Below are 24452 nucleotides of genomic sequence, written 5' to 3'. Positions count from 1 at the left end.
GAAAAAAACACATCAAAACTTCTTAAAACTATTACTGTTGCATATAGTATTATATTTAAAAATAGCTTCACTCTTCTAAAAAACAATTTAACATAGAATGCAATATTTATAACATATACGTGTATATAAAATATGTAAATTATACTCACAAATAAATTCCATTGGTTAGTTATGGATCAAGAATCTATCATGCAGGTGTCACCTTGCTGACTTGAATATGGCAGTTAAATACTCACACCAACAAATGGGTCATTCAAACAACATAACAATCTACACTTAAAACATTTGTTTACATGCAATCATTTACAGATATAACAAACAGGTATCAACAAATGCAATCATTAAAAAGTGGGAAAACTTAAAATTTCTTGTGTATTGTATGTATTAAAATGTTTAAAAAAAATAAATTAGCTGTTTGTTTTATAAAACTGAAAAAAAATCTTTGAATTCTTTAATTAAGAAAAACAACAAACTTTTTAATTATTGTTAAAAGTAATTTATTAATATGTGATAAATAATATTTGACTTTCGTTTTTACATAAATGTATAACAATGCTATTTTGTTTTCAAAAACATAATCTTGAACTTTTTAAAGTTATCAAAATTAAAATTAATTATTTGAAGAAGTAATGTTTTTGCCCTATTTTTTTTTTCAAATGTTAAAAAAAGGAATTCCATTATAATTTAATTAGAATATATTTTAACATAAACAATATAAAATACTTCAAACGTAAAAATACATTGTATTTCATATATGAACATATATCTTCAAATAATTAGTTTTAATTTTGGGGCTTTTTTGTTGCTAAAAACATATACATAGCAACAACAACTATACGGCAAATCAAATGTAATTGATTGCTTTATGAATTCTGCTACATTCGACTTTCTAATGTGAAAATTAAAATATTTGCTTTCTAAATATTTTTATAATTATTCACATTTTAATTTTTACTTTAGACAACTATTTGTTTAGTTTATTGTTATTATTTTTACAATCGTCCAGTAAATTATGTCAGAAAAAAATTCAATAAAACAAGCAATTGCATTGTCATGGCTAAACAATACAAATTAGTAATAAACATATGACTATAAATACTGGGTTATAGCTACAACCTTATACCTAAAACACTAACATTATTACAGTGTTTGGCATGTTTATAAATGTCTTGGAAATACATAAATACATGTATAACTATCAGTCTTTTCTTCTGTTCCTTTATCTATTTAATATCCAGTAGCACTATATACACATGTATAATATTAATATAATTGTATAATAATTTGTAAATATAAAAAATAAAACTACAAAAAATATTGCATAATACCTGTTAAGATTGATTGAAATAATTATTACTTTAATAATAATAATAATGTATCTATAACATGAATATTTAACAACACAGCCTAGTAAAAAATGTATTTGATGATTTACTCTGTATGCTATTTTTATTTCTTATTTTGTTCCAATATCAAAAATATTATAAAATGTTAAAAATTCAAACAATGTGTGAATCTTCTGACAATAAGCTTTTAAATAATGACAGAATAGATTATTCAAATTTTAAATATTACAGCACTATTCCAAATGAAATGCACCCTGGGTGAAAAATTTGAATGAATACAATATCGGTAGCTCAATGTTCGGAGAAGAAATTTTTTTTATATTTACCATTGTCATATAATTAATGAAAGAATAATGATGTTCACAACAGTGAAACATTTAAATTAACTTTTTCAATTTTTTTTCTTAAAAACTTTATTTTTAAATATACAAAATCCAGCAGTTTGACATTTTAGATTTATGTAATACATTATATATTTATATATACTATTACAAAAATATTGAAATATGGTCTGAGAGTAAAATGGAAAGAAGGAGAAGACAAAAAGGAGAAGATATATAAAGAAAGACATTATGTGATAATTAACTAATTATTATTCATATGTTTTCACGATATTCAATATCATATGTATTAGGAATAAAATGTTATGTATTTTCACCAAAGGCTCATGAGATAATATTTTTATTCCCTATATATGATATTACCGACACCGAAACACAACTGGGTAATAATCTCTAGGTTTGTAAGTAATGTAAGTCTTAACCTGCTTGTCATGGATTAATATAAAAATGAAGCATACATTTAAACAGACTGAAATAATGATATATAATCAATCTTAGAAAACAAATATTTACAGCAATAATATTGCATTATCATTTCAGCAGTTACACAAAATGGCTGTGTTAACATATTTTCCTGATATTTACAGACACAGTTAGGAAAACATTGAAAAAGTCAAGAATAAAAACATTTGTGCTTGCCAACAGCAAAACATTAATAAAAGTTATTGAAATCAGTTATAAAACTTAATTATTGATTTTAAAAAAAAAATCATTAGTAAATTTAGTTATTGTTTTAAATTATTTATGAAATTCAATTATTCATTAAAAAACCCCATTTATAAACTGTAATTATTGATTAAAAATCAACAGTATTATTTATTCATACAAACAAAAAGGACATAAAAATATTAACTATTGCAATAATACAGCTTTATGAAAATGCATAAAAGTTTTTTAAAAAGATAGATGATGTAACAGTCTATTTTGAAAAGCAACAGATTTTGACATATTTGCTAGGACGGACCGAGTAATGCTGATAATATTGGAACATGTTTAAGGCGTATGCTCTCCATACTATTAACAACAATTTTCCTCTAATAATTTATTATTACTGAAATATTTTTTTAAGAAATCACAAAAATCTTCAAGCCAATACAGTAAGAGAGAGAGAGATAGAGATATATGAGCTTAAATGTTTTATATTAGTGTCCATTTTCATTCAGTAAAGAAGACTTTTTCTGATTGCCACCAAGGCTGATATTTACTATTCTACCAAGGCTGGTATTTACTATATCACCAAGACTAATATCTTCTATACCACCAATGCTAATATTTTCTATGCCATTACGGCTGATATGTACTGTCAGTAAGGCTGGTATTTTCTGATGAATGAAACATAATGTGCAACCAAAGTGAGATCTTGAACTCCTTTTAACAGTTCTCTTGGTATGCATATTTTAGTGACTACAATAGAACATTTTACTGAAAAATGTATCAAAATTACGAATTAATGAAACAGTATAGAGAGCATGCAGTTTTGACATTTTGGCCTATTTCTTAAAACTAGGTCATCACAGACTGGTATAATACCACAGTCATGACAGTCATTTTATCATAAACTACTAATTTATATAAAAAGATGACACTTTTTGTTTTGATTGTATGTCGCTCACACAAAAAGTGTTATAAGTAAAGTTATGATAATACAAAATTTGAAATAAAATTGTAAAAATAAAATCTAGGTTAAAAATCTAATATAATACAATGACAGTATTAAGGGTATCTAATTTCATTTGTCATAATGAAAAACCTATAAACTATGATGGCGGCTGTACAAAAAAAAACCTATAACTAAAATAAAATAAAATTTCATAAAATGTAATTCATAATATATTTTTGTTTGTCTGATGCCATTATTTTAAAAACGTGATGTCAGTACAAAAAAATAAAAATAATAATAATAAAAAAAAATAATGAAATAAAATAAAATTTCATATAAATGTAATTCAAAGTATTTTTCTGTTTGTCTCATGCCATTATTTTAAAACATAACCCACCAACATTTTCTAGAATCCAAAGATTCATTATTGTACTGAAAACCCTAGCTCCGACACTGTTGTTAGTACTATCTATACAACAAACAAACAGATTCCAAATCAGTAATTTTCTAAACATATTCAATCCTCAATGTACATTTTAGCACTTTTGTTGTTGTATTATTGATGAATATTCATGAATCTTAGAAAACAATTATTTACAGCAATAAATATTGCATGTACCATTTCACAAAAAGGCCTTTGTTGTTGTTGTTGTTATTACTGATGAATATTCATGAAGTTATTAGTCACAGATTCTGCAGCAGACACAAACTGAAAAACTAGGTCAGAAAACAAGGTCAGACTATGCCAATCCATACTTATGAACTCACTGCAAGACTCCAAGCACAAGCCAGATGAAATGGAGAAAACATACCATAGGGAGATTTTGGAATTACTGCCGAATCGGTATCCAGTGGCTCCGATACCCCAACATCATTTTCTGCTGAAATTCTGAAGTAATAGTTGGTGCCTTCATTAAGACTGGTGGCATTGTACTGCAGAATATCACCATCCACGGTGCCCACCTTCAGCCATGTTGTTCGCTTGGCGTCACGGCGCTCGATGATGTATGTCAAGATGTCCGAGCCTCCGTCATCTTTCGGAGGTTTCCAGTGAAGCGTGACGGAATCACGCATGATGTCGCTGACTTCAATTGGACCTTGTGGCTTCCCCGGTACATCTGAGGAAAAGAGATCACGTACCATATGTTTAGGATAAAAAAAAAAAAAAATTGTTTAATTTAGTTAATATTTCATTTATTAATTTTCTGTCAGGGATATATATATATATATATATATATATATATTATTAAAATTACCTTTTGATAAAAATATACCATAACCTCAATATTGAAAAAATACTCAATACTAAAAAAAGAAAAAAATGTCCTAATAATTTTTAATACTGTACAGAATGTTGATAACCCTCCCCAATTTACCAATGATTCAAATATTTAATACAATACTGATTAAAAAACATACCAATAATTTCTATGTCGAACTTTGCCTTCTGTTCTCCAACAGTATTCTCTGCCATAAGAGTGTACAGACCATCATCATCCTTGGTGACCTTCTTCAAGGTCAGTGTTGTGCCTGTTTCCTGTATGTCAATGTTTACTTTCCCGGCAGACCTCATTGGTTTGTCATCTTTATTCCAGGTCACATTTGGTGTAGGGATTCCCAGAACCTTGACCGGGATTTTCAGAGTTGACCCAGCTTGAAGGGTTATTAAGTCACGGAACTTGTTGTCAAATTCAAGAATAGGAGGTGCTGAAAAGAAAAGAGGTAATTTCCATGTCACTTTGTTAACTCTTGCAATGAATATAATAATGATTGAGTATGGGATTTCTCTGTTTGAGAAAATTAAATAAATACATTGAAATAATAAAATCTTATTAACAAGTTCCCCTCTCAAAAAAGCCTGGATCAGTCTGTACTTGACAAATGATAGCTCAAATCAGGTTACTTTGATAAGGTAATAACAATTAGTTGTACAACAGCTAGCATCCTGGACCCATATTCACAAAAAAGTGTAAATTTACATCTACGACTAGCACTTACGTGTGCCGTAGATTTACGTTTACGTGCAAGAAGCACCTTATTCTCAAAGATGGTCGTAAATGTAAACGTAACTTAGTTGGACGTAAATCTACGATTTAACATTCTCACTGGAGTAATTAATAAAAACACATTAGAAACGATGGCTACCGGGTAAATAACAAATGCGCAAAACGCAGTTTTGTTTGTCGTCTGCTAACAATAACATTGCGAACAGTGAACCATGGCAGTTTGGTATTGGTGGGGATCCGCGTTTTGGTACGAACTTGAGGACATTTCTTAAAAAGGAAAAGATAACTCAGGAGAAATTGGCCAAGTCGAAAACATCCGTTCGATCATGAACAAAAATATGTTCAATCCGTGGGCGTTCGCCATAGCAAACTGTTTCATTTATTGGAAATGCTGCTAGTTTCCGTAAATAATAGTAAATAACGGCGATCGTGCTTGATTTATTATATGTACACAACTTACGTGCAGCGTTAGTTGCAACCTGAGGCACTCTTATATTTACGTCCAACTTTACACGTAACTTACGTTTTCGTGGTTTTGTGAATAGCTCTTCAGTCGTAGATTTACGTTTACGTGTAAAACTAGGCTTACGATATTTTGTGAATATGGGTCCTGACCTTTAATCTCCACCTGTTCTGATGTTGCAAATCAGGAGACTTTGATAAGGTAATAATAATTAGTTGTTCAACAGCTAGCATCCTTACCTTTTAATTTTTACTTGCAATGATGCTGACAAATCAGGAGATGTTGATAGCTAATAACAATTATTTGTACAACAGCTAGCATCCTTACCTTGAATCTCCACCTGTCCCGATGTTGTGACAGTGCCAAGGTCATTGCTGGCCTCGCACTTGTAATGTCCTGCGTCCTTCTCCATGACTTCACGGATCGTCAGCGATGCGAACAGATCTTCATAGAACATCTCGTGTCTCTTCCCCTCAACAACGTCACGGCCATCTTTACTCCTGGAATTTAAACATTTCGACAGATCAATTTCTGATGACATCATCCACAAATGGTAACTACACCTAGTTGACTTTACTGTTGGTTTGCACACTATAGCAGTTAGCTGTATTTTAAATAACCTTACACAAGGTATTCATCACAACTGATTCATGAGTGCTTTTCTCATATTATACATAATTTCTTAAATATTCAATGACTTTTCAAGCTTTGTGTACTGTATTCTCCATTTGATATATACAGTTATATATATACAATATTCAGGAACTTTATATAACCTGCCCAATCATATTTAATATATATTAATGTCCAAACGTTTTTTTTACATACATAAAATTTTAATAATTTGATAAATATTGTTGCTGTTCAAAAAGAACCAATTTAGAAACTACCATACAAACATGAAGTGCATTGTGATGTTTAGATGTTGATTATCATTTGTTGGTTTTCTATAATACAATTTCAAGCCTTATTAAGTTTCTTTTGGATGTCTGTATATAATTATTTAGGAAACACAAGGACCTTTTGAAACATACTTACAAAGATGTAAACAGAAAAAATCTTACCATATGATGGAAGGTTCGGGCTCTCCGCTGATTTTACATTCCAAGATGGCTGTCTCGCCTTCCATGACAGCCAGGTCAGGCAGACCTTCAAGAACTGCTGGAGCTTCTCCAACTAGGAGGAAATTAAACACAGAATTTATAACTTTGCTTATCAAGAAATATACATTACATGTGATCATTAAAATGTACTGGAAACATTTAAAAAAACAAAAAAATTATAAAGTTTTAACTTAGATATACCAGTAATGTCAAACGTTTTTATTATAATTTAATGATGAAGAATAAAACTGAACTTATTTCAAGGTTTGACAAATGTTTGAGAAAGTCAGACCTTGGGTAGTGCCTTATATAGTAATTTGATTGATAATTTTTACTTGCCCAGACCAAAATTTCACTAGCCCACACCAAGGGCTAGTGAATTTCTCAAACCCTGCCTATTCTGAACAATAAAACAAAATAGTATGATATTAAGCAATTCATTGAGTTGCAATCTTAGCAACAATTCCTTAACTGCCATGCAGTCTTCATAGCTTTATGTGTGTTACTCTATTAACTCGTTTGGTAGGGCGCTGAACTCTTGTACTGAGAGTCTGTGGTTCGAATCCCCTCAGCGGAGGTTGATTTTTATCTGTTACATGTGTGTCTATTAATGACATGATACCAAACAACTGATTCTTTGTCTTAAAATACTTACTGATTGGATCCCTGGCAACGACAGGTAAAGATGGTGGTGAAGGCGGACTCAGGCCGGCTTTATTTTCAGCCATGACTCGGAATTCATATTCTGTTCCCTCGACAAGCTCGTGCACCACAAAGCTTGTGTCTGAGATTTTCATGTTTGTGCTGGCGCCAAGCCACCGCACTGCACCAGAGACTCTCATCTCAACAGCATAGTTGATGATTGGACTTCCGCCATTGTTGTCAGGAGGCAGCCATTTTAGTGTGACGCTGTCCCTTGTGACATCGATAATTTCAGGTCGGCTAGGAGCATCAGGTTTGTCTGAAAACAAGATTTTAAAATATTGTTATGGAAAGGAAAGGAATGTTGCTTTAATGACAAGTCAGTGCATTTTAAAACTATGATGTCTAAGATACCGTTATTTTAACACTAAAATGAAAAGGAACATTTGTTTAACAACATTTCAAGACATTAAAGAATGGCTAAATGATGTCAAACATATAGTTATTTTGACATTTGGTTAATAGAGAAAGCAGTGATACCTGCTTCCATCTCATACATGTACCGGTAAGCTACTCCGGACTATAAAGCAGCATGGGATCTGTTATATTAACTTCCCCATAGACAGGACAGTACCTCCCATGGCATTTGATGGACCAATGAAGAGGCACTAGTTGGGATGGAGGGAAAAAACCTGAGTCCACAGAGGGTGATTGATCCTGTGACCCTCAGCACCTCAGGTGAGTGCTCTACTGACTGAGCTAAATCCCGTTTGAATCATAAAACATAATTTTTGACAAAACCACTAGCATTTTGAAAATCATATCTCTGCATAAGAGTCAAAAGGATGTTTTATCAATAGGACTGCTACCATGAGTCAATATCAAAATGTTTTGCCATTAGGATGACTGCCACTTCTTAAGACAATACTTTGTCTAGAGGGCTGTCACTTCCAAGACTGATTCTAGAAATCTAAACATACACAAGAAATAGCTCATTGGAATTAAACAGTTACACTGACAAACACTCTTCACTTTTGTGAACATGTAAATTGGAAGAAACAAAAAAAAAAAAAAAAAAAAAAAAAATCCTCACCAAAAGGATCCTTGGCTTTGATTGGTCCAATCTCATCAGAAGGTTTACTAATTCCGGCGGCGTTTTCCGCGAGCACTCGGAACTCATACTCCATGTCCTCGATGAGATCGCTGACCGTGAAGACAGTGTCGCGGACCGGCGACTTGTTGATGCGCACCCAGCGAGATGTCATCGGACTCTTGCGTTCAACCATGTAGCCCGTGATGGGAGAGCCGCCATCGTTCTGTGGCGGTGCCCACATCAAAGTCACAGACGAACGTGTGATCTCACTCGGCTGAAGTTTGATTGGTGGTTTGGGAACATCTGAAAGAAACAAGAAAACAGATTGTATGATAGAGAAATGGATATATTTGCTAGATCTGGGTGGTATACTGTATATATCATTTGGTATCGGTATCATGTCAACACCAATTTACCATACAGAGAAAATATAAAAAATAATGAAATTTCACTGTTGAAAAATGTTATCTTCCATTTAGTAAAGCACTAACAATATATCTGACAAACACAAAATAGCTGAAAAGAAGAGAGTGATGAGGTGTATAGAATTTAATTTTATTATGATGAAATTAGCAGGTGAGACTTAACTCTGGCATGCATGTATACCAAAAATACTGTACGATATTCACAGTAAATGAAAACCTACCAAATGGTGACTTGGCCACAGTTCCTTCAACAAGCTCTGCTGGTTCCCCGGTTCCAATCTCGTTCTCGGCAGAAACTCTGAAGAAATACTCATTACCCTCCTGCAGTTTCTGAACAGCGTACGTTAACGTGGCACCATCGGTCTTATCTACGGGCATCCATGTGTTGCGCTTTGCGTCACGTTTCTCAATCACGTAACTCGTGACATCACAGCCACCGAGACTGACGGGAGGTTGCCATGATAACACAACAGAGTCTTTCATGATTTCGATGACAGAGAGTTTTACTGGCTTGGATGGTTTGTCTGAAAGAATATATACATGTATATATTTTTAAACAATATTTGTTTTATATCACATAGTCAGGAAAGCACATACCATAACCGTTGTCCTGTTATGGTGCACTGGTTGGAAAGAGAAAACCCCCACGAAAACCCTTTAACGAAGATTTCAAAGTCTGCCTCTGTTCTTCTGACAATTGGCTCAGAAATAAATAACTTGTAATAAATTCCATGGAATAAAAAAAGGTGTTCCTTGAAGAAAGGACTATAGTAGTGATGTTTTTAGCATATAAACGGCAAAGATTTTTTTGTTTACCTTTAACGAAGATTTCGAAGTCTGCCTCGGCTCTTCCAACGACGTTCTCTGCGACGATAGTGTAGAGGCCAGTGTCATCGAGCACGGCATTCTTGATGGTCACCTTGCTGAACTCCTCGTTTGTCTCGATGCTAATCCGCTCCATCTTCTCCAGCGGCTCGTCATCAATGAGCCATGTGACGTTCGGAGACGGGATCCCGCTGACGTTCACCTGCAGTACCAGGGTGGAGCCGGCCTTCACGGTCTGCGCACTCTTCAGCCGGTTGTCGTACTCAAGAGCAGGATGGCCTGCAGATTGTCGGATTAGTTTATTATGCATTTTATAGATAGTAAGATTAGTTTATTATTAAGTTTATTACACATCATTTTATTTGGTGTGCAAACCAACAAGTCAACAAGGCACAAGTATTATTCTTTTTATTATAAAGATTATATACATGTACATGAAGGTTCCATGGGAAGAACCTACGATGTTGACTTGCGATATATTTATCAATTATCTGCTCTAACATATATTTAGTGCATGTACTTTTTAAATGCAAACTACTCCAGTAATAAAACATGCTCATTCACATGGTATAAGCATATTTAAAATGCATATAACAGGAAATGCCCTGCTAGCTATGTATATTTCATATATATCAGTGACGTTATGTCAAAACAGGTCACATGGGTGAACTTTCAACATGTAATCGTAATACACATCACTTTAACTGGAGTTACTTTTTGTACTACTATACTGTGGCAATTTGGTCAATAAATAGAAAGTAGTAAATAATGAAATGAAAATAATGTGGAGTAATTGTCCATTAGATTGAGTCATTGTGAACCAGACGTCATATTATCAAAAACATAAAATACAATGGCATAACCTGTGATGTCCAAACAGAGTCAATGTTAAAAAGGTCATGTATGTCAAGGTCGCAGTAACTCCTCAATGAAATAAAAACCTATAATTATGGTAAGCCAATAAAAAAGTTTGTTTGTTTTGTTGTGGTGCACTGTTTGAAATGAGAAAAAACAAAATCAGCTGAATGGATCCACCGAGGTGGGCGATCCTCCAATGCAAGCACCTCAAGCGAGCACTCAACTGACTGAGCTAAATCCCACCCCAGTAGGCTAATAAGAGTTGTTGGTAAAACCCGCTTGTTTAAGTATAAATATATCACAATTTTATTACTACAAAATACAAAAAATGGGACATCATACATTATTCCCGTGGACCCTTCATATGTCAAACTTTTGGTAATTCTGATGTATGGTCTTAGAGGAAACCCACTGCATTTTTCCATTAGCAGCAAAGGATGTTTTATATGTACTTTCTCTTAAACAGGATAGTACATACCATGGCCGTTGATATATCAGTCATGAAGAACTGGGGCCTAATTCACAAAGGTCTCTTAGGCACTGCTAGACAACAAAGCATCCTCTTTGTAAATCTTTTAGCATTGCAAAGTTGCGAGAGTTTAGTGAATTAGGCCCCTTGTTGAATTGGAATAGGTATTATCCATTGTACATGTCCTTATATCACAGTGCACAAGTCAAAAATAAAGATTGGATTGCACATCAGTAAGAGGTCAGGTGAAGGTATAAAATGTGGTGTTTTTTATTTTTATATACAGTTACTTACAATGGACAACAAGGCCTCCTTCTGTTTTCACTTTTCCGAGTGGGTTGGTTGCCTCTAGTCGGTAATTTCCTGTGTCGCCTGGTTCAGTCTTGTGGATAACAAGGGAGGCAACTTCATCTTCATAGCTCATCTCATATTTAGCACTCTTACGAATTTCTTTTGTGCCCTTGAACCTAAAATGATTTGAAAAGATTTCTTGTAAATCTTTAATTAAACTGACATCTACATTACCTTCTCTAGCACAAAAAAAACAAGAGAGAAAAAACAACGAACAGATAGAGTTTGACATTTAAATGGCTAAAATATTGCCTATAATACTGCCAATGTTCAAGATTTTCCCTAGTCAAACATAATGAAACAAATATATAATATTACAGCAAAAGAAATTTAGGACCAAAAGGATTAAAAGATGCTCACCATTTGATATCAGCCTCTGGTTCTCCACAATCGACGTCACATTCCAAGATGGCGTCTTTTGGCATGACGACTGTTTCATCGTGCAGGGGCTCCAAAATCAGTGGTGGTTCACCAACTGTAAAACAAATACCCATGTTACATATTTCAGCTCTAACCAATGTCTAAAACACAAATTCTGCAAAAATAAATGTCATGCATGTTGAAAAATAATACAAAATAAATTAAATTAAAAAAAAAAAAATTTACAGATGAAATTTATGATGTATATTATATAACTGATACCGAGGAACAAAAAAAGACCCCCTCCCTTCCCAAGAAAGAAGAGACCATAAGAAAACAAATAATACAGAAATTACCTGCCTAATAAAATAACCGGGTAGTACAATATAAACCCACTTACCTATTGATTCAATAACTTGGTCTGCCTATCAAAGATCTTATAGGTAAAGGGATATAAAACCATATACCGGGTACCTATTAGTACAATATAAACCCAATTGTCTATTAGTTCAATAACTTAGTCTGCCTATCACAGATCATACAGGTAAACAGATATCAACCCACTAACCTATTGGTTCAATAACTTTAACTGGGGTCGTTGGTGGTGATGCGGGCCCCACTCCTGCCTTGTTTTCCGCACTGACGCGGAACTCATACTCTGCGTTCTCTCGGAGGTTTGTCACGCTGAACGTGGTGTCGGGGACGGTGGTGGTTTCATTGGCCCGCAGCCAGTTGTAGGAGCCAGCGCCGCGATACTGAACCACGTAGTTCACGATAGGAGCACCGCCATCAGACTGAGGTGGAGTCCATTTGAGGGCGACAGATTTCTTGTCTGTGCCGGTGATTTCTGGAGTGCCTGGAGCACCAGGGACATCTGTGAATATAAAGAATAATATTTAAATTAAAATAAGTAGTTTGTACTGCTAAAGTAATGCATGTCCCCCACCAGGTGCCAGGGACATCTGTGAATATAAAGAATAATATTTAAAATAAAACAAGCATTCTGAGAGTACTGCTAAAGCAATGCATGTCCCCCACCAGGCTCAACACATTTTTGTATCTCCTACGTTCAAGGGACATAATTCTGTAAACAAAATGGGTAAATTGTCATGAACGTCAAACTTGATCTGTAACAGTACATGATAAAGCTATACACAAATTTTCAGTTTAACTTGATCTATAACAGTACATGATAAAGCTATACACAAATTTTCAGTTTAACTTGATCTATAACAGTACATGATAAAGCTATACACAAAATTTCAGTTTAACTTGATCTATAACAGTACTTGATAAAGCTATACACAAAATTTCAGTTTAACTTGATCTATAACAGTACATGATAAAGCTATACACAAAATTTCAGTTTAACTTGATCTTTCAGCTTAATATCAGCTCCGTACCAGAGTGGGGGGGGGGAGGGGGGGGGGATGTTGTCTTTTTCTTAGTATTAGATCAAGCTCATAAATCCAGTTCTATTCTGTGGTCTTCTATAATACTCTGGATTATTTTCTACCACATGAGTAACAACATGTGGTTCTTACCCCAAGGATCTTTGGCTTTGATCTGTGGCGATGGTTCGCTTGGTGGACTCGGTCCCACTTTGTTGACTGCGATCACTCTGAACTGGTATGTGTTGTCCTCCACCAGCTCCTTCGCATGCAGCGAGGTTTGCGGGACGATGTCTTTGTTCACTTGTAACCAGCGCGGACTGAATCCAGACAGTCGTTCCACGTGGTAACCAATCACAGGGGAGCCTCCATCGTTGGCAGGTGGTTGCCAGGTAACCATGGCAGAATCTTTCAGGACATCAGAAACGGTTGGTGCTGCTGGTGCCTGGGGTGAATCTGCCATGACAGAAGATAAATAAAGTTATTAATGGGTATGAATACAATCAAGGCAATTACGAAAATGTCCATGGCAAAAAAAACATGCCATTAAAAAAAACCTGAAGGAAGGAAGGAAAGTTTTATTTAACGACGCACTCAACACATTTTATTTACAGTTATATGGCATCAGACATATTGTTAAGGACCACACAGATATATATATAAAAATAACTGCTGTCGCCACTTCATGGGCTACACTTTTCGATTGGCAGCAAGGGATTTTTTATATGCACCATCCCACAGACAGGATAGTACATACCACAGCCTTTGTTACACCAGTCGTGGAGCACTGGTTAGAACGAGAAATAGCCCAATGAGGCCACCGACGAGGATCGATCCCTGAATATAGTCCAAGGCAATTGCATGTGTTGGTATATATTGTGATATATGAAATATAGTACTAGGATTTATAGGCATTTCTGAAAATGAATCTATATGGTAAATGTTTATAAATATGACATGTCCACGGGAATAACCTGTTATGTCACACTTTTGGTCATTTGATAGTTTTAAATTTTAAAGTTAAAGAATATTTATACCTAAGCAATCATGATTTACCAACAAGGCTACCATAATTATAAATTTTATTTTATTGTGTCATTGTGACCTTAACATATACATGCACCTTTCATATGGCTTTAATATTAGACATATTTTAAATATTTTATGAACAAAAAATTGTGGAATATTTATACCTTAGCAACCATAATTTACCAACATGGCTACCATAATTATAGCTTTTATTTCATTGTGTCATTGTGAGCTTAACATATACAACCTTATACTTATTGACCATCTGTTTGGACATCACAAGTTATTCCCTTGCACCTTTCATGTGGCTTTAACTTTAGACATATTTTAAATATGAACACAAAATTTGCTTTGTATTCAATTCTGTAGATTTTAAAAATATTTTTCAGCTACATCACCACCAAAGAAGGTTATTTATTACAACCGAAATGTCAGGTTGGTGTGGAGTAAATGTACGGAGTCAAACAAACCCTTTTTAGTAACTTTAAAAAATCTATTTTCTGTAATTTAAAAAAATTATACATTAATTAAAATCAAAGTACCATAAGGACTCTTTGCCGTGATGGTTTCCGAGTCGACCGGTTCACTGACACCGATCTTGTTTTGTGCTGAAACACGGAAGACGTATTGGTTGTTTTCCACCAGGTCTGAAACGGTGATCTCCAGATCAGCTGTCCCGCCAACAGGATTCCAGGACCTGCGCGAGGCGTCACGTTTCTCGATGATGTAAGCAGAAACCGGTTTACCCCCCTCATCCTCCGGTGGCTCCCAGCGTATGGTGGCCATCTTCTCCGTGATGTCCGTAACTCTCAAATTTTGTACGGGAGTTGGTTTGTCTAAATTAAACAAAATGATTGTAGATATATAGTAGTATAGCATTACAGGACTAGCTCTGATGCTAGCCAAATTCGCCAATTGCAAATTTTAAAAACAGTTGAAGAATTTTATTTTAATTTTGTGAAACAAATGTGTAATAATTGATATTTTGTTTGAAAATAGTTATAGGTTTTACGACAATTTTGAAAGGTTTTTGTCATAGGCAAAATGTTCACCTATGACCTATGCCTGAAGCAATTTTAAATGAGTAACTTTTGCAACAAATAAACACAAAATTAAAGATAACAAATGATCTCTTCAACTGATGGCAATAATTTTTATCCAGAAACAATAAACTGCCATAGAAAAAGCCCATGACTTATAGCAATTAAAAACTTATAACAATTCAAATTGCTGTTGGTACAGTCTTTAAGTTTGAGCCCTGGAAAAGATTAATAGAATCTATTACCGTTGTGAGGTACATGTATAGATAAGGTAATTCCAACCTGAAGGACAAAATGTTTTTTGTGAGGGCCGAGGTTTACCGAAGCTCTTACAAAAACATTTTGTCCCGAAGGTTGAAATTGCCTTATGTATATCTCACACTCATGATTCATTCTTTTTCTGACCCATTTAATTACAGTAACAAAACATTAATTTTGTAAGTGATGGTTTGTTTATTGTAGAATGATTTGTAAACATTTCACCTACACACTCATTTAACCATACGCTGAGAAATATAGTCCACCTTATGCAACGACATTAAAAATGTAACAACTTACTAATAAATATAAAGTTGAAAATATTAATTTGTTTAAACATTTTTAAAACAATGATACAATATGAAATGACAAACAGAATTCTGAAAACCATGAATTATGACGTCAATTGTTGTAAAGCATGAATTATGACGTCACGCATATGTAGAAATCACCGGGGTGCTAGACAGATTTATCTAGCACCATGGGCAAGAAATAGGAAAGAAGGAAATGTTTTATTTAACCACGCACTCAACACATTTTATTTACGGTTATATGGCATCGGACATATGGTTAAGGATCACACACAGATATTGAGAGGAGAAACCCGCTGTCGCCACTTCATGGGGTACTCTATTCAATTAGCAGCAAGGGATCTTTTATATGCACCATCCCACAGACAGGATAGTACATACCACGGCCTTTGTTACACCAGTTGTGGTGCACTGGCTGGAACGAGAAATAGCCCAATGGGGCCACCAATGGGGATTGATCACAACTTAACAATAAATATAAAGTTGAGATTTGCATGATTGACTCACCCAAAACAATAAGCTTGATGGTTATTGCAGCCTTTCCGTTTGGATTCTCCAGGGTGACGGTGTAGTCCCCGGTGTCCGAACGGATCACGTGACTAATCCTAACTGTCGTCATGTTGTTGATTGTCTCTGCTTCCATTCTCTTCATGTCCGGGAGGTCGCCGCCATTGAAAGACCAGATTACTTCTGGTTGCGGGTTGCAGGTGAACGGAATCTCAAAGGCAGTCGATTGACCGAGGTACAGAATGATGGTCTCCTCATATTTACTGTCAAGGAAGAACTTCGGTGGTGCTGAAGGGAAAAAGAAAACCATCATGATAATTAATCAACATTAATACCAACCCCTGCAATTAAGAAAATATCCACGGCAAAAACCATGCTATTGAAAAAAAACCTGAATATAATTCAAGGCAAAAACGTGCCATGAGCAATTGTAGGGGTTACAGGGTCGTAACTAGGATTTGTTGGGGGGGGGGGGGGGGGGGGGGGGGGGCAACTGAGTAGTTAATAGTTTAAAACTCCTCCAACGGTTATGGAGAGAATTTTCTATAAATTTCTATAATTTGTTCCGGATTTTTTCTGGGGGGGGGCCTCTGCTACGACCCTGGGTTGTAATACTGTATACTAAAGAAAAGAACTATTCTATTTTCAGTATGATAAAATTAACTGCATGTAAATGACATTATAAAACACTCCAGCTGACTAAGGGTTTAAAATGATTATTTCTTCAAGGAAGAATTTGCAACAGTGCTGAAGGAAAAATAACATGATAATATTAAATTGTCATACTAAACACAAGAGCTATTATTCTCAGTATGTAGAGACTTAAAACATTATTAAAATTTACCTTCAACAAAGAGAACACCTTGTAGATAATTAAAACTTCTTTTTATAGGCATACGGGCTCCCATTTTTGTAGGGGGGTGGGGCCAGAATTAAATGAAAATGCCCTAATCTGGATCACAATTTTTTTTCATATTAGCATTTCTGCCAAACAGCTATATTGGGTTGCAAATGATCACAATGCATTTTTAGATGGATTACAACTAATTTTGAGGGTAGAATTATGAAAATATATGATAAAAAGGTCTCAGGTTAGCACATTTTGCCTGAATATCTGTATGTTTGCCTGAATTTGAGGTTTTGCTTGGTCAGTTGCCCACCCTGCCCCGTCTTGTAGGTTTATGCCTTTTTTTAAAGTTTACCTTCAACAAAGAGTCCAGCTTCACTCTTCTTGCTCTTTGCCTGAATGGAATAATCGCCCTCGTCTTCGCCTGTGACATCGTGGATGATGAGCTGGTGCACACGGTCGTCGTGGACGATCTCGTACTTGTCGCTAGGCACCAGCGCCTCGATGCCCCGGCTCCACTGAACAAGAACGTGGGCTCGAGACAGCTCAGCCTCAAAGATGGCCGTCCCGGGGATCTCCACCACATCCACGTCCTCAAGATGACGAACAAAGTCCACATCCAGTTCTGTAGAATAAGAAAGAACTTTGTTTTGTTTATCGACACTACTAGAGCACATTGATTAATTAATCATCGGCTACTGGATGTCAAACATTTGGTAATTCTGACATGTAGACATCAGAGGAAACCTGCAGCAAGGGATTTTTATATACACTTTCCCACAGAAAGAATAGAACATACTATAGAACATACTACGGCCTTTGATATACCAGTCATGCTGCACTGACAAGTCCACTAAGGGGGCTCGATCCTATGTTAAAGGCACCTCAGACAAGTCCACTGAGGGGACTGGATCCTATGTTAAAGGCACCTCAGACAAGTCCACTGAGGGGACTGGATCCTATATTAAAGGCACCTCAAACAAGTCCACTGAGGGGGCTCGATCCTATGTTAAAGGCACCACTGACAAGTCCACTGAGGGGGCTCGATCCTATGTTACAGGCACCTCAGACAAGTCCACTGAGGGGGCTCGATCCTATGTTAAAGGCACCACTGACAAGTCCACCGAGGGGGCTCGATCCTGTGTTAAAGGCACCACTGATAAGTCCACTGAGGGGACTGGATCCTATGTCAAGGCACCACTGACAAGTCCACTGAGGGGGCTCGATCCTATGTTAAAGGCACCACAGACAAGTCCACTGAGGGGGCTCGATCCTATGTTAAAGGCACCACTGACAAGTCCACTGAGGGGGCTCGATCCTATGTCAAGGCACCACTGACAAGTCCACTGAGGGGGCTCGATCCTATGTTAAAGGCACCTCAGACAAGTCCACTGAGGGGGCTCGATCCTATGTTAAAGGCACCACTGACAAGTCCACTGAGGGGGCTCGATCCTATGTTACAGGCACCTCAGACAAGTCCACTGAGGGGGCTCGATCCTATGTTAAAGGCACCACTGACAAGTCCACCGAGGGGGCTCGATCCTGTGTTAAAGGCACCACTGATAAGTCCACTGAGGGGACTGGATCCTATGTCAAGGCACCACTGACAAGTCCACTGAGGGGGCTCGATCCTATGTTAAAGGCACCACAGACAAGTCCACTGAGGGGGCTCGATCCTATGTTAAAGGCACCACTGACAAGTCCACTGAGGGGGCTCGATCCTATGTCAAGGCACCACTGACAAGTCCACTGAGGGGGCTCGATCCTATGTTAAAGGCACCTCAGACAAGTCCACTGAGGGGGCTCGATCCTATGTTAAAGGCACCACAGACAAGTCCACTGAGGGGGCTCGATCCTATGTTAAAGGCACCACAGACAAGTCCACTGAGGGGCTCGATCCTATGTTAAAGGCACCACTGACAAGTCCACTGAGGGGGCTCGATCCTATGTTAAAGGCACCACAGACAAGTCCACTGAGGGGGCTCGATCCTATGTTAAAGGCACCACAGACAAGTCCACTGAGGGGGCTCGATCCTATGTTAAAGGCACCACAGACAAGTCCACTGAGGGGGCTCGATCCTATGTTAAAGGCACCACAGACAAGTCCACTGAGGGGGCTCGATCCTATGTTAAAGGCACCACAGACAAGTCCACTGAGGGGGCTCGATCCTATGTTAAAGGCACCACTGACAAGTCCACCGAGGGGGCTCGATCCTGTGTTAAAGGCACCACTGATAAGTCCACTGAGGGGACTGGATCCTATGTCAAGGCACCACTGACAAGTCCACTGAGGGGGCTCGATCCTATGTTAAAGGCACCTCAGACAAGTCCACTGAGGGGGCTCGATCCTATGTTAAAGGCACCTCAGACAAGTCCACCGAGGGGGCTCGATCCTGTGTTAAAGGCACCACTGATAAGTCCACTGAGGGGACTGGATCCTATGTCAAGGCACCACTGACAAGTCCACTGAGGGGGCTCGATCCTATGTTAAAGGCACCACAGACAAGTCCACTGAGGGGGCTCGATCCTATGTTAAAGGCACCACAGACAAGTCCACTGAGGGGGCTCGATCCTATGTTAAAGGCACCACAGACAAGTCCACTGAGGGGGCTCGATCCTATGTTAAAGGCACCTCAGACAAGTCCACTGAGGGGGCTCGATCCTATGTTAAAGGCACCTCAGGCAGGTGCTCTACAGACAATTAATAAAGAGAATCATTGATTTACTTACCTTCAACGACAACGTTGGCCTTGGACTCAACGTCACCAAATTTGACGGAGTACTCTGCTGCATCCTTGACCTCCGAATCAACAATATTCAAGATGTGTTTCTTATCCTCCACCGTGACTTTGTTGCGGTCGATTGGCTTGATTTTAACGCCATTTTTGTACCAGCCGGCAACCTGTCTTGATTTAGAGATGACACACTCCAGTGTGATTGTCTCCCCTTCTTCAACTTTGACATCAGCAAGGGGAGTAATCATAACCAATGGTTCTTCTGAAAAACAAGAAACAACATACAGTAAAACCTCTCAAAACAAGACCCTCTGTAAACAGGAATTCCCCCCAAACCGGACATTTTTAAAAAATCAGCACAAAACTAAACCTATAAACCAAACAAAAGAGGAGTAAAAAAATGGCATCATTTTCATTATGATAACGCCACTGTCAAAAATCACCACCACCGTAATTATAATAATTTGAATACTGACCTTTAACTGACACCCTGGCAGACGTCTTCCTGTCTCCCACAATGCACTTGTACACAGCCTCATCATCCAGCTCAGCTGCAGGGATTGTCAGAGAGTGTTCGGTGTCTTTTGATGTCATTGTCAGATGCTCAGATTCAGATATGGTGTCTCCATTTTTCAGCCATTTTGCCTTGAGGCTGGGCTTGCTGACCTCACAGGTCAAGGTTATGACCTCTTTCTCCATGACTTCCACATCTTTGAGAGGTTTGGTAATTGTCAATGGCAGCTCTAGAAACAAGTGACATACATGACTGTATAAACATGATAATGTTTGTGTGATTAATTTTTTGTACTGTCTTAATTTAAAGGACATATTCTAGTTTTTAAACACTAAGGCATATTTTTTACTATTAGAGCCATTTTTGACAACTAAAATCATACTTTACTTAGATTTTATTGTTTAGATTATCCATTTCCGTACATTCAAAGTGTTTTTGGTCATCCTGGTGTTTTTAATATCACAAAATGCATTTCTCATATTTAAAAAAAATGCACGTGCTTCTGAGAGGTAACAGTTATGGAGTCGAATTTTAGTCTGTTTTCAGAGGGTATATTCACCATTTCAAAGTCAGAGACTCATGTTTCAATCAACTGTAACTTTATCCAAATGTGTTACTTGTTTGTTGATTAACTAAACTTAGTGTGCATTTTCATGGGCTGAAACTAGGGTCTGTCCCTTTAAAACTTGAGATTACATGAAAATAGATGGAGTAGGATGTTCACCAAATTGTCAAACATGAAAATAGATGGAGTAGGATGTTCACCAAATTGTCAAACATGAAAATAGATGGAATAGGATGTTCACCAAATTGTCAAACATGAAAATAGATGGAGTAGGATGTTCACCAAATTGTCAAACATGAAAATAGATGGAGTAGGATGTTCACCAAATTGTCAAACATGAAAATAGATGGAGTAGGATGTTCACCAAATTGTCAAACATGAAATGAAGTTGAATTTGACAAATATGTGAGAATTAGCATAGTTGATAAGAGATCAGAGATTTCAAGCAAAATTCACCAACTTGTAAGCAATAATAGTTATTATCCAGCTTAATTAATCAGAAATTTCATTAATGATATATACAACATCCGGCATTATTGGGGCTTTTGGTGACCAAAAAAAAGTCATAATTTGCAATAATGATATAGGAGAATGTTACAATGTTTTTCCTGTTTTTCTGTTGTGTGAACAAAGATCCCATTTTGGTATTTTAAGTCTAGTTACTTAAACCACCATACATATCCATAGAGAAGAATAATTACATACACATTACATAAGCATGAATAATCAGATATAAATAATTAAATAAAGATATGAAAAATGCATTTAAAAAGGGATTCAGGAGAAACAAGAAATATATAATGTACTTCATCAAAGTATCAAATTTGGACATTTTTGATAATGTCCTTATACTTAATATTTTAAGAACATGCATGATAATCAATGATAATTTCATGTTAATCATGTGTTAATCTGGTGTTAGTTACAGAACATGATTTCATGTTAATCATGTGTTAATCTGGTGTTAGTTACAGAACCTGATTTCATGTTAATCAGGTGTTAATCTGGTGTTAGTTACAGAACATGATACAGCAATAAAGTCAACTGGCAAGTCGTACATGTAGTTTGTTTCTTAAAGTCAGATAAGTGGTGGGATATAGCTGTGTGGTAGTGTGCTCGCCACTTAAGGGGCTTGGGTTGGAGGATCTAACCCCATTGATGAATCCATTCTCTGGGGGCTGGGATTTTTGTCTCCCAACCAGTGCCCGACAACAAATATATCAAATGCCATGGCATGCACTATCCTGTCCACAGAAAAGTGCATAAACCTATAAAAGATCTCATGCTGCAAATGAAAAGAATGCAGTGAGTAGGTTTCCACTGACTATACGTCAGAATTATCAAATGTTTGACATCTAATAGCCAATGATTAATAAATCAGTGTGCTCTAGAGGTGTCGTTAAACATTAAAGTCAGATATGACCCAAGATAAACAATCCAACAAGTAATAATTGAAATAGGCTGGATATGTAGCTGACCACCATTGCCTATTTGACTTTATTGCTGGTATGCGTACTGCAGATGGTTAGTACCTTCAACAACAAGATTAGCAGTCAACTCTTTATCTTCCACTTTGATGGTGTATTTCCCAGCATCCTCCAGTATAACATCATCCAGTGAAAGAGTGTGGATGGTTTTGGATACCGCGATCTCATAGCCATCTTTAACTGTCAACTGCTTACCATCCTTAAACCATTTAGCCTTAACGTCAGGCTTGGAAACTTCACATTTGAACTTCGCTGTCTCCTTCTCTTCAATGGTTATATTCTTGAGTGGTCGCACAATTTCAAGAGGTTCTTCTGAGAATGTTAATACCATGTATTTAAGTTAGTAAGTTAGAACTACTGACATGTTTTGAAGTGATTCTTTTGAAAATGTTAATACCATATATTTAAATTAGTAAGTTAGGACTATTGACACATTTTCAAGTGGTTCTTCTGAGAATGTTAATACCATATATTTAAGTTAGTATGTTAGGACTATTATTTAGTACCAGGAAATTTAGGCTTTTTAAAGAGGTTCTTCTGAAAATGTTAACACCATATATTTAAGTTAGTATCTTAGGACTATTAAACAGAAGTTGACACATTTTCATGTGGTGAATTAGTAGTATTAAATATCCCCATTTATGTCATTAGTGATAGAACTATTTCAAGTAGCTTTTTACCAGGAACTGTTATAACGACAATGATGATGATGATGATGATAACATCAACTACTACAACAATCTCACCTTCTACAATCACCGAGGCTTCGCTTTCCTTGTCGCCAATGACAACCTTGTATTTGCCTTCATCATCCAGATCAGCACTGCTAATTGTCAGCCTGTGAACAGCGCCCTCTGTTGTCAGTTTGATTCTGGCACTGGCGGAAACCTCTTCACCCTCAAAGTACCACTTTGATTTCTGACCAGGTTTGTTAACCTCAACCTCCAGTGTGATGGACTGTTTCTCAGTCACTTGCACATTGGCCAGTGGACGCAGGAATTCAGTTGGTGCTTCTGGAAAGAGAATTTCACACATAGTAACAGGACTGTCAGAGCATGGTGGGGAGAACACTGAGAGAACCTTAGTTTTAGAAAAAGCTTATTTAAAACATCCAAGAAAGCACCTCACAGCTAGAGAACATTTTGTTTTAAATTTTTGATTGATGACAGTGTTATCCAATTTGAAAACTGATTAGCAACCAGCATTAGCTCTCAGAGATAAAATGTAGCCAAATTACCTATTAAACTTTAAAAATGTGAAAAATCCATATTAAAGGTGCAGACCCTAGTTTTAACCCATAAAAAATGTACACTAAGTTTAGTTAATATACAAACCTGTAACTCATTTGAATAAGAGTGAAAGAAGAGTCTGTGACGTTAAAACTGGGAAATATCTTTAAAAATAGACTCGAATCAATAAATCGCTACATGATCTTTGAAACTTGCATAATCATAATAAAATACTGAACAAAATGTCTCCTGATTTAGAGCAACTACCAATCAAAAACTTAACCCAGAGGTGCATGCTGTCAGCCACATCAATAGTTAATGGCATTTCAGACACTACATTGAAAAACATTTAAAATAACTTGGATGATGAGGTGCCATTTAAGATATTACCGTACTGATACCATACAAATTCACATGATAAGGGAAGCTAAGAATTACTCTTCTTGAACTTTCTACATGATAAATATTACCGTAGTTGTTAGTACCTTTAACATTTAAGTTAGCAGAATTGTTTTTTTTTGTGTAACTTCCATCATTTGAATTTTCATCAATTTATTGTTAGTTTTACACAAATGCTATCTTCCACATGACAAATTTAGTTGTTAGTACCTTTAACTTATAAGTTAGCAGAACTTTCTTTATCTTCTTCTTCAATTA

General features: G+C 36.3%; 1 protein-coding gene across 1 annotated transcript in view; it reads right to left on the bottom strand.

Moving 5' to 3' along the window:
* LOC121387235 (titin-like) overlaps positions 1-24452 on the bottom strand; it is a 481073-nt gene that overhangs the window by 104706 nt on the left and 351915 nt on the right. The window contains exons 142-160 of the mRNA XM_041518261.1: positions 23313-23579; positions 22612-22878; positions 20477-20743; positions 19996-20262; positions 17621-17890; positions 16419-16706; positions 14845-15138; positions 13427-13729; positions 12451-12756; positions 11883-11997; positions 11466-11638; positions 9836-10123; positions 9241-9543; positions 8595-8897; positions 7515-7820; positions 6821-6932; positions 6084-6256; positions 4707-4994; positions 4100-4405 (exon numbers count right to left, since the gene is read on the bottom strand). Of these exons, the coding sequence (XP_041374195.1) occupies positions 4100-4405; positions 4707-4994; positions 6084-6256; positions 6821-6932; positions 7515-7820; positions 8595-8897; positions 9241-9543; positions 9836-10123; positions 11466-11638; positions 11883-11997; positions 12451-12756; positions 13427-13729; positions 14845-15138; positions 16419-16706; positions 17621-17890; positions 19996-20262; positions 20477-20743; positions 22612-22878; positions 23313-23579 (4896 nt within the window). The remainder of the gene's footprint in view (positions 1-4099; positions 4406-4706; positions 4995-6083; positions 6257-6820; positions 6933-7514; positions 7821-8594; positions 8898-9240; positions 9544-9835; positions 10124-11465; positions 11639-11882; positions 11998-12450; positions 12757-13426; positions 13730-14844; positions 15139-16418; positions 16707-17620; positions 17891-19995; positions 20263-20476; positions 20744-22611; positions 22879-23312; positions 23580-24452) is intronic.

This window comes from Gigantopelta aegis, chromosome 13 (genome assembly GCF_016097555.1).
Source record: "Gigantopelta aegis isolate Gae_Host chromosome 13, Gae_host_genome, whole genome shotgun sequence".
In the NCBI taxonomy this organism is placed as follows: Eukaryota; Metazoa; Mollusca; class Gastropoda; order Neomphalida; family Peltospiridae; genus Gigantopelta; species Gigantopelta aegis.
The sequence above is the reverse complement of the archived record's forward strand: the minus strand, read 5'-3'. Positions and strand labels throughout refer to the sequence as shown.